General features: G+C 39.6%; 1 protein-coding gene across 1 annotated transcript; it reads left to right on the top strand.

Moving 5' to 3' along the window:
• Positions 1-18,540: 18,540 nt before the first annotated feature.
• On the top strand, positions 18,541-20,016 carry LOC308689283 (SCAN domain-containing protein 3-like; the record flags this gene model as incomplete). The annotated part of the gene is made up of 1 exon (XM_081362937.1): positions 18,541-20,016. The coding sequence occupies one exon, from the start codon at positions 18,541-18,543 to the stop codon at positions 20,014-20,016; it is 1,476 nt and encodes a 491-aa protein (XP_081219063.1).
• Between the last annotated feature and the right edge of the window lie 685 nt (positions 20,017-20,701).

Genomic DNA, 20,701 nt, shown 5'->3' with positions numbered 1-20,701 from the left:
AGAGAATTCAAGCTTCATAAAGACATATCTCACGTGTCTGTGTGAGAAGTATTCGCTGAGTTACAATTCATTTTCGGACGCGTTTCAGAATAGACTTCACTGACAGAGAGGAGGCAGAAGTCGCATCAGGTTTATTTTTCTTTATTTGGCAAAAAGCACAACTGTTTGTTTTTAATGTGAGTATACACAAAAAAAAACACACTTAACAGGATCGATTGATGTATAACACAAGTATGTAAAATAAAAATCAACAGAGTATTTTGAGTCTCTTTTGCACTGATAAGGAAAAAAGCGAGCAGATCACGCCGGCGTGATTGCCGACCTCAGAGGGTTAAAAACTGCACAGAACACAGTAGCTTTTACACATTTAACTTGACCTTGTACTGTGTCAATTGGAAAGCATATCGATGGAGCCAACCCATAGGAAAAATGTGTTGCTCATCTGTTGTTCAATCTCATCTCTTGAGATCAATTTGAGCTTCTCATATTCATATCATTCTGTGATCATTTGTTTCTGAGTTACTTCTCCTAAGGGTCCCTTAGGAGCAAGACATAAGCTAAAAAGAGACAAGACACCAGTAAGACAAAGGAGGTTAAATTGAGAAAACCATTTGAGCAATACTTGCGAAGTGTGATAAGCAGCGGAGATCTCATAATTGTAAACCCCTGATCTCAATTATGTGTTGGTTATTTGAAGGAGAATTAAAGAGAATAACATGAGATGAATCTGAGACTTTTATGAGACAAATCTGAGAATTATGAGCCTTAAAAGAGATCTTATTATTGTGTGTCCAATGTCTCTTCCATCTCTTGATTATTTCTCTTTAATGTCTTACTGAAGCTATATATGAGAATGATATCTGAGGTATATTTGAGAAATACAAGAACAAACTGAGAATGCAATTTAAAGATTAATTATCTTTATTAATTAGAAATAACTGTAAAAACAATACTCAATATTGAAAAGTTGAAAACTGTATTTAATTTTGTGTAACACCAGTACAACACAAAAAAGACTGACCAGCAAGTGGAACAACAATGTTAGGCTCACACATGAAAAGTATGGTGGCCTGGAGGTGCAAACCAACATGAAAAGATAACAGGGTTTGGTTAGAATGCTAACTATAGTAAGGCACACTTGTACCAACTCAGCTCACTCCTCAGATGTAGGTGCTAGAGTGTGGGGACATCATTAGTACAGTACAGTACAGTACAACACTTCCAGATTGTAAAAATAAAACACTGACTAGCACATGGAACAATAATGTTTGGCTCACACACACATGAAAAGTACGGTGGCCTGGAGGTGCAAATTAACATTACAAAATCTGAAACACTTTTACAGAGCTTGAGACCAATTTAAATTTTAGAAAACATTTTTACATATTATAAAACAAATTACATTACCAGAACACATTTACAAGTCCCAAAACAAATTTAAATTTCAGAAAACAAATTACCAAGAACACACTTTTACAAACACCAAGACAAATTTACAAATATCAACAACCGGAAAGGGAATGAGTCACGGGGTGACAAACAGCCCTGGAACAATTCCCCTCTGGAGAATTGTTCCTGTCGGGACGTTTTCAGCGTAACACCATCCCCGGACCTGTATGAGTGTTTGTCGTCATGACAACTAAACGGCAGATTGGTGACAGGTGTAAGGGCTTCACGTTGAGTGTTTGATTGAGACCACTCCCGCTTCTTGACAGGATAAAAACACACAAGGAAGAGAAGGCTGGGTTGTGCTGTGTGGTGCGGGGTTGTGCTGTGTGGTGTTGCGCTGTTCTTCTGCCCCGTTGATCTGGATTGTTCTTCCCCCTGATTGTTGGTGGCTTCTCTCCCGTGGGGATTTGTTTATGGAACTGCAGTTGAGGGGCTGTCTTGAAGGAAAAGGAGTGTTATTTGAGAGGACTCGGGGACGGTCAAGAGGAATGAAATTCGCTGACTGAGCTGGGGAAGAGAGAGATGAGTAGTTATCAACCTGAATCTCATAACTGCATGTGTTTTACACTAAATTGGGTATTGGATTGAAGTGTTTGGAGCATGTGTACACCCTTCACCGAGTGAAATGTTGATTCCTGTTGACTTCCTCATCTCCTCTCCCCGATTGGAGTCCAGCAGAGTGAAGTCCGTCTGTGACCGTGAAGACCAATCTCTCGAGTGATCTGTCCACCCCTGGCGATCATCGGTCGGGTAGACCAGGATCTGTGGGTGAGTGCTGGCCTTATGCGCACTAGAAGAGTGGAATTGCAGTGTGTAAATTGACGTTTCCCCTCACGAATACATGTTTAGAGTTGGATTGCAGTGTGTGTGTGTGGAAGAATACCTGTTATTGCCCCGCAACTGCCCATGTGCCCTGGGGATCTACTATTTACTGTGAGAGCTGAGTGAGATTGCTTACATCTACGTGCGGTGTCTAGAAAGAAGAACCTCTGCGAGACAACATCACCCCATTTGAGAACTGTATATTGCTGTTGAAGTTGATTCTGTCTGTCCTAGAGAAGCCCCGTTCAGCCTGCGACTGAGTCTGCTGCAGCCCTAAGCCTACCTGCATGGTGTGAAGTTATCTGTCCCCTGCAACACACGTGAGAACTGTACACTGCTGTTGAAGTTGATTCTGTCTGTCCTAGAGAAGCCCCGTTCAGCCTGCGACTGTGAGTCTGCTGCAGCCCTAAGCCTACCTGCATGGTGTGAAGTTATCTGTCCCCTGCAACACACGTGAGAACTGTACACTGCTGTTGAAGTTGATTCTGTCTGTCCTAGAGAAGCCCCGTTCAGCCTGCGACTGTGAGTCTGCTGCAACCTTAAGCCTATCTGCATGGTGTGAAGTTATCTGTCCCCTGCAACACACGTGAGAACTGTATACTGCTGTTGAAGTTGATTCTGTCTGTCCTAGAGAAGCCCCGTTCAGCCTGCGACTGTGAGTCTGCTGCAACCCTAAGCCTATCTGCATGGTGTGAAGTTATCTGTCCCCTGCAACACACGTGAGAACTGTACACTGCTGTTGAGGTTGATTCTGTCTGTCCTAGAGAAGCCCCGTTCAGCCTGCAACTGTGAGTCTGCTGCAACCCTAAGCCTATCTGCATGGTGTGAAGTTATCTGTCCCCTGCAACACACGTGAGAACTGTATACTGCTGTTGAAGTTGATTCTGTCTGTCCTAGAGAAGCCCCGTTCAGCCTGCGACTGTGAGTCTGCTGCAGCCCTAAGCCTACCTGCATGGTGTGAAGTTATATGTCCCCTGTAACACACGTGAGAACTGTGCACTGCTGTTGAAGTTGATTCTGGCTGTTCTAGTGAAGCTCCGTTCCGCTTGCGACTTGGAGTCTGCTGCAGCCGAGCCTTGATCCCTCTACTCACCGGAGATACTCCCCTGTCTAACGCTCTTCCACCGCTCTCCCACTGTGAGTCCGACGCCAGTCTGTGGAGGAAGTTCTCTCCATTCTCCCTACTCACCCGTGATACTCCCCTGTCCAACGCTCTCCCACTGGGAGTCTCACCGGTTCATACCCGCGGCGGTGCTGCTCTGGGTCCCTGGGAAGGAGAGGACAAGGAATTTTAGACTAGGACCTCCTAATTGCTTTTTAATACAAAATAAAGTTGTTATTCCTTTTACTCCTGCCTCTTGCCTCCTCCTTTGATACGCTCCTCTGGGTGATAGTGGTTTAGGGGTGGGTGCAGTCTGGTTTGGCCCACCCCGACCTGTGACAAATGTACCAACTCCGGCAGTAGACTACCGTATGTATCCACATAGGACAGGCTGTCTCAGTGGCCTACTCCTTGGAGCCTGCTCTGGCCCTGTTCACAAAGGCTTTCTTGAGCTTGGCCTCCTCAATTGGTTCCCAGTCCGGTAGAGTTGCACATCTCTGGACATAAGCTGTAAGACAAGAGCATTAAAATCTGTCATGAGTAATTTGACACAAAATTACCACATAGACCAGGGGTCGGCAATTAACTTTGACCGCGGGCCAATATTTTCTTCAGCCAGTAGATGGCGGGCCAGCTACACGGAGTAGGCCTAAGGTTCCTTTATTAAACATTAGTTAATGTATTAACTAACATGAACTAACAACACTGCATGAAAATTGGGATTTCCGACCCCGTAAACGGCCGTAAATCTCCCTAATTTTCGGCAGTTAACGACAATTTACAGCCTGTGAACGTCGCGTTCGTCTGTGCCGAATATTGTCGGAAACGAACCATGACGTATGCAGAGCGCTCGCGCAGGAGGTGTGAATGGCTCTAATTACCATATGAATAGCAGCTCCCGCCAGAGAAAGGCTTGAATTTCCTCATTCACTATTGGTTGAACCCACGTGGTTTAAACAAGAAAAATCACTCGTGATTGGTTGGCAGATCTGTTACTATTGGTCACACTCGCTCATTATAAATTCAAAAAATTATAATATTCATATAAATAATATATAAATTATTTTTTTATATTCATAATATGCTATTCTGTGGTATATTCATGTCATTGTTAACCTATGGACTACACTATTACCATCAAGGACATGAATTTATAAAGGAAAGGAAAATTTGCCAGGGACATGCTGTTTATTCAAAGAAAGAGCTTTATTAGCACAAACACAAAACAATATACACCTATGGACAAAGCATAGATCATCTGCACACACAACAAATTGGAAGCTCAGTGACTGTTTTCATCTTCGGAGCTGTAGTAGGTGACTAGCGGCGTTCTCTCTGAATTCGATCCACTTTGAAAACGTCTGTGGTGCGTTGCCCTGTATTTAGGAGTCGCCTCTAATCTCGACTGCAGCGTAGCACAGAGCTCTGTGAGCTCCTGGCTGGTGGTTAAACTTCATCGGACATCAGATCTATGGTGGCGCACTTCCAAATGCCCACGTCATCCTCACCTAGCACACTCTGTCTCGCTTCTAGCAGCTGTAAAAACAACCAATACAGACAATCAGTACTGTGATGCACTGTGTATGGACACAAAACATCTATTAATGCACGTGAAAAATAGTTACATTGACTAAAAATCTTACCCTCTTTCTTCTCGCTCGACTCCGAGCTGAACTCTTCACAGCTTCGGCCTGCAATGCCAGATCTGGTTGTTTGTACCTGAAATTCCTGCGTACTGTCTCGTAGTACGTCTTACAGGCAGCTGGAAAACAATTAAATGAGAGTGATATGAATAAAAACAACGCAAGTCACAGTAAAATTAAACAAAGGAGAAAATAGTAAAAGTTACTTACACACAATGTCGTCATGATCAGCGTCATGAAAATCTGGACTTGCAGACATAGCTCTGAGTAAATGTGAGGTTACGCCCTCGTTATGAGGCGAGGTTACTCTGTGGAAACAAAATGTATGATTAAGATCGGTCTCTATAACGGATCTATTTTCTTATACAAGAGAATGAAAGCATATTCTTTGAACCTTATCTTTAAAATGTTTGTAAGTTTTTATGAGAGTAAAAAAATAAAAGAATGTAAGAGTCTTTTTTTTTTTTTTTTTACCTTGCTCCAGTTTGTAGCGCCCACAATTTGTCTCAGAGTGGTGAAGATGGCATACTGCTTCCTGTAAATTACAGGATTATTTACAATTATTAAACAAATAATAGCCATCACTCCCATGACCTCTTGCTTTATGATGAAATCATGAAAAACAGAATATTCTTACATTTCACAAGGCCTGACAAAATACAAAAGTGACCGATGAGATGAATACTTACTGGGTGTCAACATCTGGTTGTTTGTACCTGAAGCTCCTGCGTACTGTCTCGTAGTACGTCTTACAGGCAGCTGGAAAACAATTTAATGAGAGTGATATGAATAAAAACAACGCAAGTCACAGTAAAATGAAACAAGAAGAAAATAGTAAAAGTTACTTACAATGTCGTCATGATCAGCGTCATGAAAATCTGGACTTGCAGACATAGCTCTGAGTAAATGTAAGGTTACGCCCTCGTTATGAGGCGAGGTTACTCTGTGGAAACAAAATGTATGATTAAGATCGGTATCTATAACGGATCTATTTTCTTATACAAGAGAATGAAAGCTTGTACAAGAGAATGTAAGCTTCTTTTATTTTATTTTTTTACCTTGCTCCAGTTTGTAGCGCCCACAATTTGTCTCAGAGTTGAGAAGATGGCATACTGCTTCCTGTAAATTACAGGATTATTTACAATTATTAAACAAATAATAGCCATCACTCCCATGACCTCTTGCTTTATGATGAAATCATGAAAAACAGAATATTCTTACATTTCACAAGGCCTGACAAAATACAAAAGTGACCGATGAGATGAATACTTACTGGGTGTCAACAGGTCTTTGCTCAGAGGTGCGCTAGCATCTTAAGGGCGAAAAAAACAACGAATATTTAAAAATGTACAATTATTGAAATCAAACAAAAAGGTAAGAATTGCCACACTCTGCTCTTCTAAGCAAGACTGTCTGAAACATGTCATTAAGCCAATAAAATAAACTGTTACCAAACTTGATTCTCAAGCAGTAAGTAAAGACCAATTTATAGTTATGCGTCAACCTCCCGCTGTAGCTACAGAGTAGGCTGTGTACATAGCGTACCCTTTAGCACACCCTGACGTGCACCTCTCCCAAAATGTAACAATGCGTCAATTTTACGTGGACGGAAGCGCTGTGATTGGTCTAGAACGCCTCCCTCGGGTTTCACAGGCTTCTTTCTGCATGTGTAATTTTACGTCAACAGGGACAACAATGCAGAAGTATAAATGAAACAGTGTAGCCTATAGCATAGAGGCTCGGGCTTCGGTCTGACACAAAAGTATAAATCAGCCTTAAAGGATTAGTTCACCTCAAAATGAAAATTTCCTGATAATTTACTCACACTGAGTGACAAGATATCCATGTCTGTCTTTCCTCAGTGGAAAAGAAATTAAGTTTAAAGGGATAGTTCACCCAAAAATGAAAATTCTGTCATCATTTACTCACCCTCAAGTTGTTCCAAACCTGTATGAGTTTCTTTGTTCTGTTGAACACAAAGGAAGATATTTGGAAGAATGTTTGTAACCAAACAGATCTCGGTCCCCATTGACTACCATAGTATATTTTTTTCCTACTATGGAAGTCAATGGGGACCGAGATCTGTTGATTACAAACGTTCTTCCAAATATCTTCCTTTGTGTTCAGCAGAACAAAGAAACTCATACAGGTTTGGAACAACTTGAGGGTGAGTAAACAATGATAGAATTTTCATTTTTGGGTTAACTATCCCTTTAAGGAAAACATTTCCATATTTTTAATGGCATATACTTTAATGGCAACCAAAGATCTCAATGTTCCAAGACGGTTCAAATGTCCGTCTCAATGCAGCTTCAGAGTCTCTACACAATCCCAGTCGAGAAATCAGGTTCTTATCTAGCAAAACCATCTGTCATTTTCTAAAATTATATACACATTTATGTATTTTTTAAACAATTGTTTGTCTTGTGCTAGTCTGCTGGCATTACAGACATTTGAACCTTCTTTGAACATTGGGATTGTTGGTTGCCATTAAAGTCCAATCTCTGTAGAAAAATACTGAAATGTTATTCCTCAAAACTAAATTTATTTTCCACTGAAAAAAGAAATAAAGGTTGGGGCAACAGATAAAGTGAATACTCACTAGAAATTTCCTTGCGCTGAAATCTGGCTGCACATTTCTCCGGGTCAGAGAAGGCTTCCACAAGACATTCAAAGTTTGACTTAGAGTCTGAAACACATGAGTCAGCCAGTAAGTACGGTCGTGTTGCCTATACTAAATTAATAATGAAATACTGGAGTCATTACTACGCTTAATTAAGAGTGAGAAGAACCTACTCATCTTGAATGGACCAAAAAAAGCTAATGTTTTAGTTTCATCTTTCCATAGAACGTTTGAAAAGTAACTGCCACTACTGGAACTTCAAACGGGCAGGGACGACCAGACTCTGACCATAGAACGCTGCCCGTTTGAAGTTCCAGTAGTGGCAGTTACTTTTCAAACGTTCTATGGAAAGATGAAACTAAAACATTAGCTTTTTTTGTCCATTCAAGATGAGTAGGTTCTTCTCACTCTTAATTAAGCGGCTTAAATAACTCTGACCAGCACTGTATATATTTAAAATAGATTATTCACAAGCAGTAAAAAACTACTTGTCTTGAATGGAGTGTGACTTTGTGCAGAGCAATGTTTTGTGCAGGGGGAAAAGTACTTACCAGGAGTGGACATTTCACTGCCAGGACGCTCCACTTGGCTAGACATGGCACAATCTTTATTAGATAAAACACATGAATAAGCCTGTTACTTATGTTGTACACAACACAATATTATGTTTAAGTTGTCATCAGTACTCACCAGTATTGTGCAACATGCTGGTGTCCTCAGTGGGCTGCAGCTTCCTTCGTACATTATTGAAGGGGGTATATCTTGACGCTTATACAGAGGTAATGTAAAATAAAAATATAAAATATATAAGTTAAAGAATTTAATTTTTAAACTGCAATTATAAATTAAGAGAAAACGATTACCCCTGATATTCTCATCCGAATCCAATAATACTGCAAAATAAAAATAAAATCAATCATTTGTATAAAATTTCAGGCCCAATTTGTATCAACCGATTTTATATTTCAAATGTATAAAATTTCTGAAAATGAGAATACCATTTCTAACAGAACCCTCCGAATTTTTTTTTTTTTTTTTTGTGCTTCCTCGTAACGTTAAGTTAACGTTAGATCTAATCACCTCATCGTCCTTCTCCTCTGCCTGGTAACGTTGTTACGTTAGGTGTCACATTCACGACGCACATTTATAAATTAGACAATTCACCTTTAAACCCACCTTGCATCATCTGTGAACCCCGTAGCAAGCTGCTATATGGACAAGCTAACTTAGTTAGCAAAGAGCTAAGTTAGCCAGTCAGACTCAGAACTCTATGCCATGCTGCTATCGGTTTACGTGCAGTTTAGTATCCCAAATTGACATATTCTCTCGTGTACAGCTAAAATAACATGGAAACTGAACATGAACCATGAGCAGCAAGCTAACTTAAAAAAAAAAAAAGCGCCAAAAGCTAACGCCATGATTGCCGTGAAAACTGCTGACACCATTGCCCATTCGCGGCTGCTGTAACCATAAAAGATTTAAAAGTTGAAGTTTAAGACAATAACGCTAAACTACCTAAGACTATACGTACACAATGGACATTGAATTCATTAGGTTGACCGAACTTACATTCAATTTAGAGGAAACGATGGGTTCACCAGCAATGCAGTCTCTGTACCGTCATTTAGGAATGTTTGAACAGAAGACCCGACACAGTCTGACTGAGGCCGGAAGTGGGCGCAACAAGGCATTGCGCTAGTTATATTTCTTTGTTTTGGAACGTTTCAAAGTTTAAAACAAAGTTAATAAAAACAAAAGTAAACGATTTAATTGAAAATATATATCTAAAATATTGTAAAATATAAGAATTAGGCTATCTTTGGTCCTATTAACAAAATATAATATACTAGGCCTACTATTAACAAATGTTAAGTGTTTTAACAGTTAAAATTACTTTATCCATTTTTGTTGGGTCAAATGAACCATATATATTAAGCAAAACTAATATATATATATATATATATATATATATATATATATATAACATGAAAACAAAGTGCGACCATTTGATTTAATTCAAAATATTTTTTAATACTCAACCATTTTACAACTAACCATTTTTTTCATAGATCATACATAACATAATTATATGATAGACTGAAAAAACAAAAACGATTGATTAAAATAAATACAGAAAATACAGGAATATATAATTGTTTGTGTTTTGTTAGCTTAAGTTTCAGTGTGGATTGTTTGTGTAACCTTTAGACATTAATGAAGATAATTTAATATTTTGTCTAAATCATGCAGAAAACCGTCTATCTTTGGATAAAAGCGTCTGACAAATGGATAAATGTAAAATAATATATATTGCCACTGTACACTGTAAGTCCAGATGTTCCTTCATGAACAACAGCCTTTTAAAGTGGATTTTAATGTGGTTATTCAATTTGTCCCCTTTTGTCTGTTTAATAATACTGCTTTCACAAAAAGGGCAGTGAAAATTTCTGCAACATGTTGTGCATTGCTGCAAAAGTGGTAGCGCTGAACCTTTCTGAATTGTTGTGTGGTTCTGTGTTCTCCTATGGTCTACACTCTACACTATTATTACCATCAAGGACATGAATGACTTTATTGAGGAAAAGAAAAATTTCCAGGGACGTGCTGTTTATTCAAAGAAAGAGCTTTATTTGCACAAACACACAACTATATACAAAGTGTATGAGATCTTCCCACACAACAAATTGGAAGCTCACAAGAAGCCCAAAATCCTACAGCACCATGAAGCGTCTGTTTTCATCTTCGGAGCTGTAGGTGTCTAGCGGCGCTCTCTCTAAATTTGATCCACTTCGAAACCGTCTGTGGTGCGTTGCCCTGTATTTAGGAGTCGCCTCTAACCTCGACTGCAGCGTGGCACAGAGCTCTGTGAGCTCCTGGCTGCGAAAGGATGGTGGTTTAACAATCCATCCAGACACCCCGCCAACAATGCAGTCTTCTTCATCGGACATCAAATCTATGGTGGCGCACTTCCAAATGCCCACCTCATCCTCACCTAGCACACTCTGTCTCGCTTCTAGCAGCTGTAAAAACAACCAATACAGACAATCAGTACTGTGATGCACTGTGTGTGGACACAAAACATCTATTAATACACGTGAAAAATAGTCACATTGACTAAAAATCGTACCCTCTTTCTTCTCGCTCGACTCCGAGCTGAACTCTTCACAGCTTCGGCCTGCAATGCCAGATCTGGTTGTTTGTACCTGAAATTCCTGCGTACTGTCTCGTAGTACGTCTTACAGGCAGCTGGAAAACAATTAAATGAGAGTGATATGAATAAAAACAACGCAAGTCACAGTAAAATTAAACAAAGGAGAAAATAGTAAAAGTTACTTACACACAATGTCGTCATGATCAGCGTCATGAAAATCTGGACTTGCAGACATAGCTCTGAGTAAATGTGAGGTTACGCCCTCGTTATGAGGCGAGGTTACTCTGTGGAAACAAAATGTATGATTAAGATCGGTATCTATAACGGATCTATTTCTTATACAAGAGAATGAAAGCATATTCTTTGAATCTTACCTTTGCTCCGGTTCGTAGTGCATGGAATTGGTCTCAGAGTTGTGAAGTCGGCGTAGTGCTTCCTGTAATTTACAAGGAAAAAATAGATTTTTATAAAGCAACTCGCTCTTTTACTTTTGTAAGTTACTTTTAGCTTGTGCCACTTAAAAAAAAACTTTGCTTTTATGCTACTTTTAGCTTAGATAACATAGCAGTCTTACCGCAATCTTAGGATTGTGCACCCGTCTTCTCTTCTTAGAGTTGGTCTCTTCCACACAGTTTTTCGACTCCAAAGCAGCCAATCTATCCTCCATAGACAGCAGCCTGGAATTTACTAAAGTGAACTGCTGATTTACATCGGCAGCAAACTGAGTAAGCTGACGAGACAGCCCACTGATAGCACTCAGAAGTTTCTTCTCGCCGGTCTGCGGACTGACTGAAAGGGGTTGATCGCGTCCATGCAGAGGAGTTGACGGGGAGGTGAAGGGAAGACGTCGTCCAGCCATTGCAAGTAAGCAAGTATGTAGGAAAGGTCTGAGTACAGGAGTAAAACCATGTCTGTTTATATGATCGTCTTTCAAGTACTGCTGTACGTGTCGTCATGCCCATGACCTCGCACGTGATTGGACGAGAGCTAGAAGGCTCGTCGGGCTCCTCCAATCACATGTGAGGTCATTGTTATACGGAAGAACTCGCGAGACGAGCTCGCATGCCTACCACTGTTTGCCTATAAAGCTCTGTGAAGCGGTGTGCCAGCAGTTGAAAGATGGAAGTCCCAAGACTAAAGAAAAGACCTCGGCGCCTATGTGAACATTGCGACACTGAACTCTGTCATACACAGTATTTTGACCACAGAAAGCGCTATTTCAAAAATGGAGTTTGGGAGAAAAAAAACAAAAGGGCTAGGTCAGATGAAGTACAGAGCCTACATCTATCCAGTCATGACCCGACAGGCGGGAGTTTTGTACCGTCGATGTGTAAAGACCTCGAAGATAACTTGGCTGGAGTTGGAGAGATTGATGAAAGTGAAATAAACTCAGAGGAACCAGAAAGAGTGATGGAAGAATCTGAAGAAATGCATCCAGCGATTGACAGTTCAGACAATGGTGAGCACCACAATTTAACTTTTACACCTGTAACGTACAGTTATGTGCTACAGATATTGTAACCCTAAGTTACCTGGTTTCCCATTTTAATTGTCTAGTTAAATGTGGTTGATTATAACTGTTGTGATTATTGTAGTAATAATTAAATACGAATATCGCATTATAATGCATAACTATATCTTCTGTATGGGTTTTCCAGACGAAACAGCAGATGACCAAAGCATTCATCTTTTCCTGGAGACCAGCGATTCAGAATCAGTGCAAGATGATGAAGACATCTCCTGTTATGTGGTAAGCATGAAATTACTTTTGAATACAAGTATAAATTTCCATGCTAATCCAGAGCTCAAACGGGAAAACCCAACATGTTTCACCAACATTATTGTTTCCACTTTCAGTACTACTATCGTTACTCTCAGTGTACAGTTTAAATTTCTGTTAAGGAACTATGAAAGCAACTAAAAAACACTTTTCATACTCCGATGGCCATATTAATGATGGTCTTTTAATACTCAAATGGCCATCTTAATGATGCTCTTTTCACACTCAAATGGCCATAATAATGATGCACTTTTCACTCTCAAATGGCCACATTAATGCTCTTTTCACTCTCAAATGGCCATAATAATGATGCACTTTTCACACTCAAATGGCCATAATAATGATGCACTTTTCACTCTCAAATGGCCATATTAATGCTCTTTTCACTCTTCAATGGCTATAATAATAATGCTCTTTTCACTCTCAAATGGCCATAATAATTATGCACTTTTCACTCTCAAATGGCCATAATAATTATGCACTTTTCACTCTCAAATGGCCATAATAATGATGCACTTTTCACACTCAAATGGCCATAATAATTATGCACTTTTCACTCTCAAATGGTCATAATAATGATGAACTTTTCACTCTCAAATGGCCATAATAATGATGAACCTTTCACTCTCAAATGGCCATAATAATGATGCATTTTCACTCTCAAATGTACACATTCATGCGTTAAGTACAGCCGTTTGAGGTGATGAGTATGATAATTGCGTGTGTTTTAAATGTGTACTTTATATTTGTATAGGATGAGTATGTGACTGAAGAGGGGGAAAGCTTTGCTGAGGATCAGAGTGAAGCCTTTCATATACAAGATGAGGAGGAGCAAGGAAGTGATCAGTCCAGAAGTGAAAAACCAGAAGACTTGTTGATAAAACTTCTGGCCATGATGCTTTTGTCATGGCAATCAACCTTCAAGATTTCTGACAATGCCATCACATCACTTCTTCTGTGCATTAAGCAGTTCATGTGGATAATGGGAAATGTTCTCTGTGCTAATTCCCTCACTGCCTTTGCAAGCATTATTCCAAAGACTTTATTCTCCTTGAGGAAATGGACTGGTATCCTCCGTGACAACTTCTTACAGTATGTGGTTTGTCCAAAATGTATGGCAGTATACGTGCTAACTGAAACGTACGAGGTCGGACGGGATGGCACAAAGGTTTGCAAGACTTGTGGTCACATTCCATTCTACAATCACCCACAGCAGAGGTCTGCATTAAGGAAGAAATGTGGCTCTGCCTTGCTAAGAAAGGCAAAATATTCTAGCGGTAAAGAGTATGTAGATCCAATACGTTCTTACTGTTACAAAAGTGTTGTACAGTCTCTGGAAGAACTTGTTAAAAGACCTGGATATGTAGAGAAATGTGAAGAATGGCGAAAGCGGAAAATACCTGAGGGTGTGTTAGGAGACGTATATGATGGACAAATATGGCAGGATTACCAGTATGTGAATGGAGAGCCTTTTTTAGCAGAGCCAAATAATTTGGCCTTGATGCTGAATGTGGACTGGTTCCAACCTTTCAAAGATGCACCTTATTCAGTTGGAGCCATCTACTTGGTCGTTTTGAATCTACCTCGTGAAGACCGTTTTAAGGAAGAAAATATGATTCTCGTTGGACTAATACCTGGACCAAAAGAGCCATCACTGAACATAAATGCTTTCTTAGACCCCTTAGTTGATGAGCTTCAGGAACTTTGGCATGGCATGATTTTGGAAGACAGCTCTTTCTTAGGACATCAGGTTTACAGAGCAGCTCTGCTTTGTCTTTCATCAGATATCCCTGCAACTCGAAAATGTGGAGGCTTTGTTGGACATGGAGCATACAGAGGTAATTTAAATATTCAAACATTCTTTGCTATAATTAATAAACATTGATATTATTAAATCAGTAAAATCAAAATGTTTAAAATGTTTTCTTTTTTAATGGATAGCAGATGGTCTTTTTCATTGAAAAATCAAATATAAATATATGTGTGTAACATTGCATTTAATTTACATTTGCAGGATGCCACAAGTGTTTGAAGACGTTTAGCAAGAAAGAATTTGTTGAAAAAATGGACTACTCAGGATTTGAACGGTCTTCGTGGGAGCCACGCACGTCAAAGGATCACATACACTATGCTGGATTATCCAAACGGGCAAGGACGAAGGCAGAACAGAAAAGAATTGAACGCAAGTATGGAGCTAGATGGTCAGAACTTTTCCGCTTGAGTTACTATGATGCCATCAGATTTGTCGTCATAGATCCAATGCACAACCTTCTCCTTGGTACGGCAAGACATGTATTCAGATTGTGGACAGAACTAGGAATTTTAACAACAAAAAGCCTTGATGAACTTCAAGCTAGAGTGGAAAACATCAAAGTACCTTACGAGGTTGGAAGAATTCCCTTACGGATTTCATCTGGCTTTACAGGATTTACAGCAGATCAGTGGAAAAACTGGACAACCATTTACTCACTGTTTTGTCTGAAGGGGCTTATCGACAACAGACACTATGACATGTGGTTTGACTTTGTGCAGGCTTGTATCATACTCTGCTCCAGAGTCATATCCATCAATAGACTGGAAGTAGCAGATGGATACCTGCAGACATTTCTCTCAAAATTTGTCGAACTGTTTGGCCCATTGCACTGCACCCCTAACATGCATCTACATCTTCATTTGAAAGAGTGCATGTTGGATTATGGACCAGTTTACTCTTTTTGGTGTTTTTCATTTGAGCGTTTTAATGGAATACTGGGAAAGTTTAATAACAACAATAGGAGAATTGAAGTCCAGATTATGAGGCAATTTCAGCAAAGCCAACAGCTTAATATGCCATGGACATGTGAATATGGTGCTGAATTTGCCAGTATTTTAGGAAGACAAATGGTTGGGACTTTGTCATGCAATGACACAGCTGATATGCTTTATGTGAAGCACAATGTTTTAGTGTCAGCAGAAAGACTTCACTTAGAAAACGTTACAGCGGTGCCTCTGTCTCCATTACACCAGACAATCTTGGATGAGCCTGACAGACATGCAGTGTTAACAATGTATAATCAGATGTACCCTTGTGTCACTGATGTTGACTGTTTTGCCATGACATGCAAACGGGTAACATATCTTAATGTAACTTATTCAATTGATGGATCTAGAGCAGAAAGGTCAGCATATGTGTATGCTAAGTGGTGTGGAAACACTAACAGTTTTGAGGAGCCCATCATTGACCCTCTAGCAGAACTACGACCAGCCATTATAAAGCAGTTTATAGTGGTTAATGTTGTGTCAAAAGGTACTGCATTCAAACATGTCATTGCACAAGTTTCCTGGCTTCATCCCCATCCGGACAGACATTTTTATGGAAAGCCAATAGAAGTTTGGAGCTTGCAAGGAACAGACACTTCATACCCAGCATCATTTCTGCCTGTTGAGCGCATTGCTGGGAGATGTGTGGTTAACACATCCACTGTGCATTTAAGCAAGACCAAAGAAAAGGTCACGGTAGTCATGCCACTATGCACAGTGGTTGAGCTCTAGGAGACTGTGATGTTGTTTGCATGGAATGCACATTTTACCATTGTGGCAAAGCTTGATTAAAACTTTTTTTTGAAATAAATTGTTTTGTGTATCTTTTATCATCTTTTACATTATATTGGCCATTGCTAATGACATACAATAATTAGTATAGCATACTTTCATTAAATATATCAATTCAAGTTCAAATTTAAGAGTCTTAATTGGGCTTTACTGAGCCTTATCTATTTATACCAGAGATTTTGCTTTTATACCAGAGATCATGCTTTTTTCACCTCCGCCAAATCTCTACAGTGAAACCTTTTTTAACTCAAGAGTAATCTCCAAACAATGATTCATGCATTTGTTACATCTCGATTAGGCCATCCTTAAAAATATTTTGTTTTTCAGTAACAGCAATTTTTTTTTAAAAAAGGGTCGGTAGGTAGGTCTATATTTTTTTTCCAAGATTCAATGTAAAAAAAAAAAAGTAATATTTTTGTAATGGTGATTACATAGGTATGAATAAACTAATTTGCATATCGTGACGTCACTGACTGGCTTCAGGCGTGCCATTGCAAACTTCATTTTGATTATATAGACCACAAACTATTTGAAATCTTTGTCAAAAAACATGTTTATTGCATTAATTGCAGCTGCATTCATTTCAGGGGAAAAATTAGGCAGAATCAAGAAAGAAGCCACTAGATATCAACAAAAGTGGATTTTCAGAGGGAAACAAATAAATTTAAATGACTTTAGAATTATCAAAATAACAGTTAATTGCATTAGCATGCAATGTAATAGGCCTAAATATAAGAAAACATGTTAATGTGTTACATTAACAACGCATAGGCTAGTTTTTCACCAATGTCTGGGGCTGTTTACACCTGGCCACTTCATGCCACTTCTATTTCATTCAGAAATAGCTGATTTATCAAAACGATTCCATTTGCAACCTGGTCACATAAATGTGTTTTTGCGGATATAAATCCGATCTTCAACTCTCGTGCTATATGTGAATTTAAGAGAGTGGACGACGTCACTGAAAACAACCGTTATGTTGAGATGAATTATTTTAGATCCAGACTTAAAAAATGAAGCGACTGCACTTTTGCGACTGCAGGCCCAAAACTTTGGAACAGTCTACCCCTCTATATCAGACTAGCTCCCTCAATTTCCATCTTCAAAACATCCTTGAAAACTTATTTATTTTCTCTTGCTTTTAATACCCCTTGACTATGATACAACTATTGGCTTTTTTATTTTTATTTTTTTATTTTTTTTTATTGTCCTGTTTCTGCCCTGCATTTTATCTATTGCCCTGTACAGCACTTTGGTCAGCCTTGGCTGTTTTTAATTGTGCGTTATAAATAAATATTGTATTGTATTGTATTTTGTTTTGAATTAAGTTAATACCTTTTAGTCACCTGGGATAAAACTCCCCCTGCTACCCTCATTTGCATTTGTAAAGCTCACAGCAGTCTCATTTACATGTTAAAGCATTAGAGGGAGGGGGGTCACGGGGCAAGCAAGTACCACGTCAATTTCCGACAATTTCCGACAGTTTGCAGTGTTGCCTGTAAATTGCCGTTTGCAGTCGTAAACCTGAAATTCCACGACAATCTACAGCGCCGGTAACTGTCGAAAATCCCACTTTTCATGCAGTGCAATGAGCAATACATTTATTACTGTTTTTGTTAATCTTTGTTAATGTTAGTTAATAAAAATAAAACTGTTCATTGTTTGTTCATGTTAGTTCACAGTGCATTAACTGATGTTAACAAGATTTTAATACAGTATTAGTAAATGTTGAAATTAACATTAACAAAGATGAACAAATGCTGTATAAGTGCAGTTCATTATTAGTTCATGTTAACTAATGTAGTTAACTAATAAACCTTATTGTAAGTGTTACCAATAAATTTGTAGCTTACAATATTTTGGCAGTGATCGGCTTCTTTTCAACACGGGGCCTTTAATTCCATGTCACCCACCTCATCACATGATACAATGTTACAATAATATGTGTTGTTACGTAGGCCTACAAATATTTCGCGAAGTTAGCTAAGAGGTAGCTGGGATAAAATGTCTTTGTCCAAAGGTCTTAAGAGGAAAGTTGATGACGAAAATAGAGTCTTTAGAGAGGAATGGAAAGAGTTTTGCGTTAATTTTACCGGATTTCAAAAATGCAAAGCCGGTGTGTCTGATTTGCAAAGAAGTTGTCGCTGTTTGCAAAGAATATAACATAAGACGGCACCATGAGACAAAGCCTGGCAGCTTCAAGGTTGCCTATCCACTTCAAACGTGCGTAAGCGCAAAATTGAAGCGCTGACACAAGGGTATGCTCAGGGCAGCAATTTCACCTCGCAACAAAAAGCGACAAGTGCGTCTCTAAAAGCGTCTTGGTTGCTCGCACGAAACAACAGGCCTTTCACCGACGCAGAAATTTTTAAAGAAGTCATGGTTGCAGTGTTGGAGGAATTGGCTGTTGACAAGTCCATGGATGGAATCATTGCCTCTGTCAAACAGGTGCCCCTTTCTGCAAGGTCCGCTACCTGCCGCATAGAGGCGTTATCTGATGCTGTGCAGGGAGTCGTTATCAGTGATCTCAATAAGGCTAATTACTTCTCCTTAGCGGTAGACGAGAGCACTGACAACACAGATGTTGCCCAGATGTGTGTCTTTGTCAGGTATTTTGATGGGAAGAAGTTTAGGGAAGATTTGCTGTCTCTTATTCCTTTGGAGGGGAACACTACTGAAGATATTATATTCACTGAACTGTCAAAAGTGTTTGAGCGGCATTCATTGTCATTTGAGAAAGTCAACCTACTCGTGACTGATGGGGCCCCTGCAATGGTGGGTAAACACAGAGGTTTGGTGAGCAGGTTGAAAGAGATCGCCCCTCAAATGCATGGGCTGCATTGTCTTATCCACCAGAGTGTCCTTTGTGCAAAGCTCAGTGGTGAGCTGAAGGTAGTTATGGATAAAGTGATGCGTGTCATCAATTTTGTCAGGGGTACATCAAGCACCCAGCATCGGCTTTTCCGACAGCTTGTGGCAGATTCAGAAGAGGCCACCCACGACGACCTGCTGCTGCACAATGACGTGCGCTGGCTAAGCAAGGGCAAAGCGTTGGACCGCTTCTGTGCGCTACTGGGTGAGGTGAAGGCATTCCTTATATCTAGCAAGAGTAAGGCAGCAGCAGATCACCTTGTCTTTCTGGAGGACGAGAAGTTCATGTCCAATGTTGCATTTTTAGCTGACATATTTGGCCATTTAAACAATCTTAACATGCAGCTACAGGGAAAAGACAAAACCATCGTGGACATGGTTGAAAAGCTCCAAGCATTCACCGTCAAGCTGGGGTTGTTAGAGTCCGACATATCAACTGGCAGGCTCCTACATTTTAGTACTCTAAAAACACAGGCAAGACGAGTGACGGGACTGATGGTAGACTTCATCAAGCAACTCCGAGCCAACTTCTCTTCTAGGTTGGAGGACTTCTCCGTCCCGAAGGAAGTAATTGCTTTTGTGCGTGACCCTCTCACAACCCAACCTAGCGGAGAACTCTCCACCCTGGTCAAAACAATCGTCCCTTCCTTGGATGAGGCTAAATTTGAGATGGAGTTAATTGATTTCCAAACAACTTCTCTGATCAAAGATGCATTCAGATCTGCAGAGTCCCTGAGTGCCTTTTGGGTGGCATGCTCAGAGGAGTATAGCACAATCAAGAACCTTGCGTTTTATGTGTTGACAATGTTCCCTTCCACCTATACATGCGAGTCTGCCTTCTCATCAATGAATGCAATAAAGACGTTTGAGAGGAATCAACTGACACACAAAAACCTTGAGAACTGCCTGCGGATTTCAGTGACAACTGTAACACCAGACATCCGAAGCATTGTGACGAATGAAAGATGCCACTTTTCACATTAAGTGAGTAGCCTAACCCCATCAATAGCAAATTATATTTAATTGTCAGATTGCATTTTGAATGTAACTAAAATTGTTCTGAAATATTATTCTTCATGTCGTTTCAGGTGGATAGACCTCTGCACCTGGACCTCCCGTTGTATGTCCATAATCCATGTTCCGTTTTTTTCAGGCCGCTTTTGTCCGAATAGTTTTGTTTCTGTTCATGTGTCTCGCGTTGTGGCCAAAATATGTGCTACTGTTAAGCTGCTGTTGCCACACTTATTCGTCCAATAATTACCCCCTCTTTTGTATTAGCCTAGTATAGGCCATCCAATCTTTTGTCAAACAACATTGTCTTTATTTCTGATTTAAAAGACGAAAGACGACATTAAAAATTGCTACAAAAATGGTTGTTCTGGTGTTTCTTTGTCAGTTTGCGCCCGCAGTAGGCCTATAATGGTGGAATATGATGGGTCCGTGGATCATTCGTTCAATCTTTTTTTTTTCAAATTAATAATAAAAAAAAAATTAAAAATGACTTGTTTTTCCATTATTTATTTTCTGAACTAAAAAATAAAAATAATTAAAAAAAAACTAATAACGACTCATTTTCCGATTTTCTGATTGTATGCTCAGATCAAAAATAGAAAAAATGTATAACGGGTTTTGACAAATTTGAATTTTGAATTTTAATTTAACACCTTAG

This window comes from Scardinius erythrophthalmus (assembly GCF_964197995.2).
Source record: "Scardinius erythrophthalmus genome assembly, chromosome: 4".
Taxonomy (NCBI): Eukaryota; Metazoa; Chordata; class Actinopteri; order Cypriniformes; family Leuciscidae; genus Scardinius; species Scardinius erythrophthalmus.
Note: the sequence above shows the minus strand (reverse complement) of the source record. Positions and strands in the feature narration are given on the sequence as shown.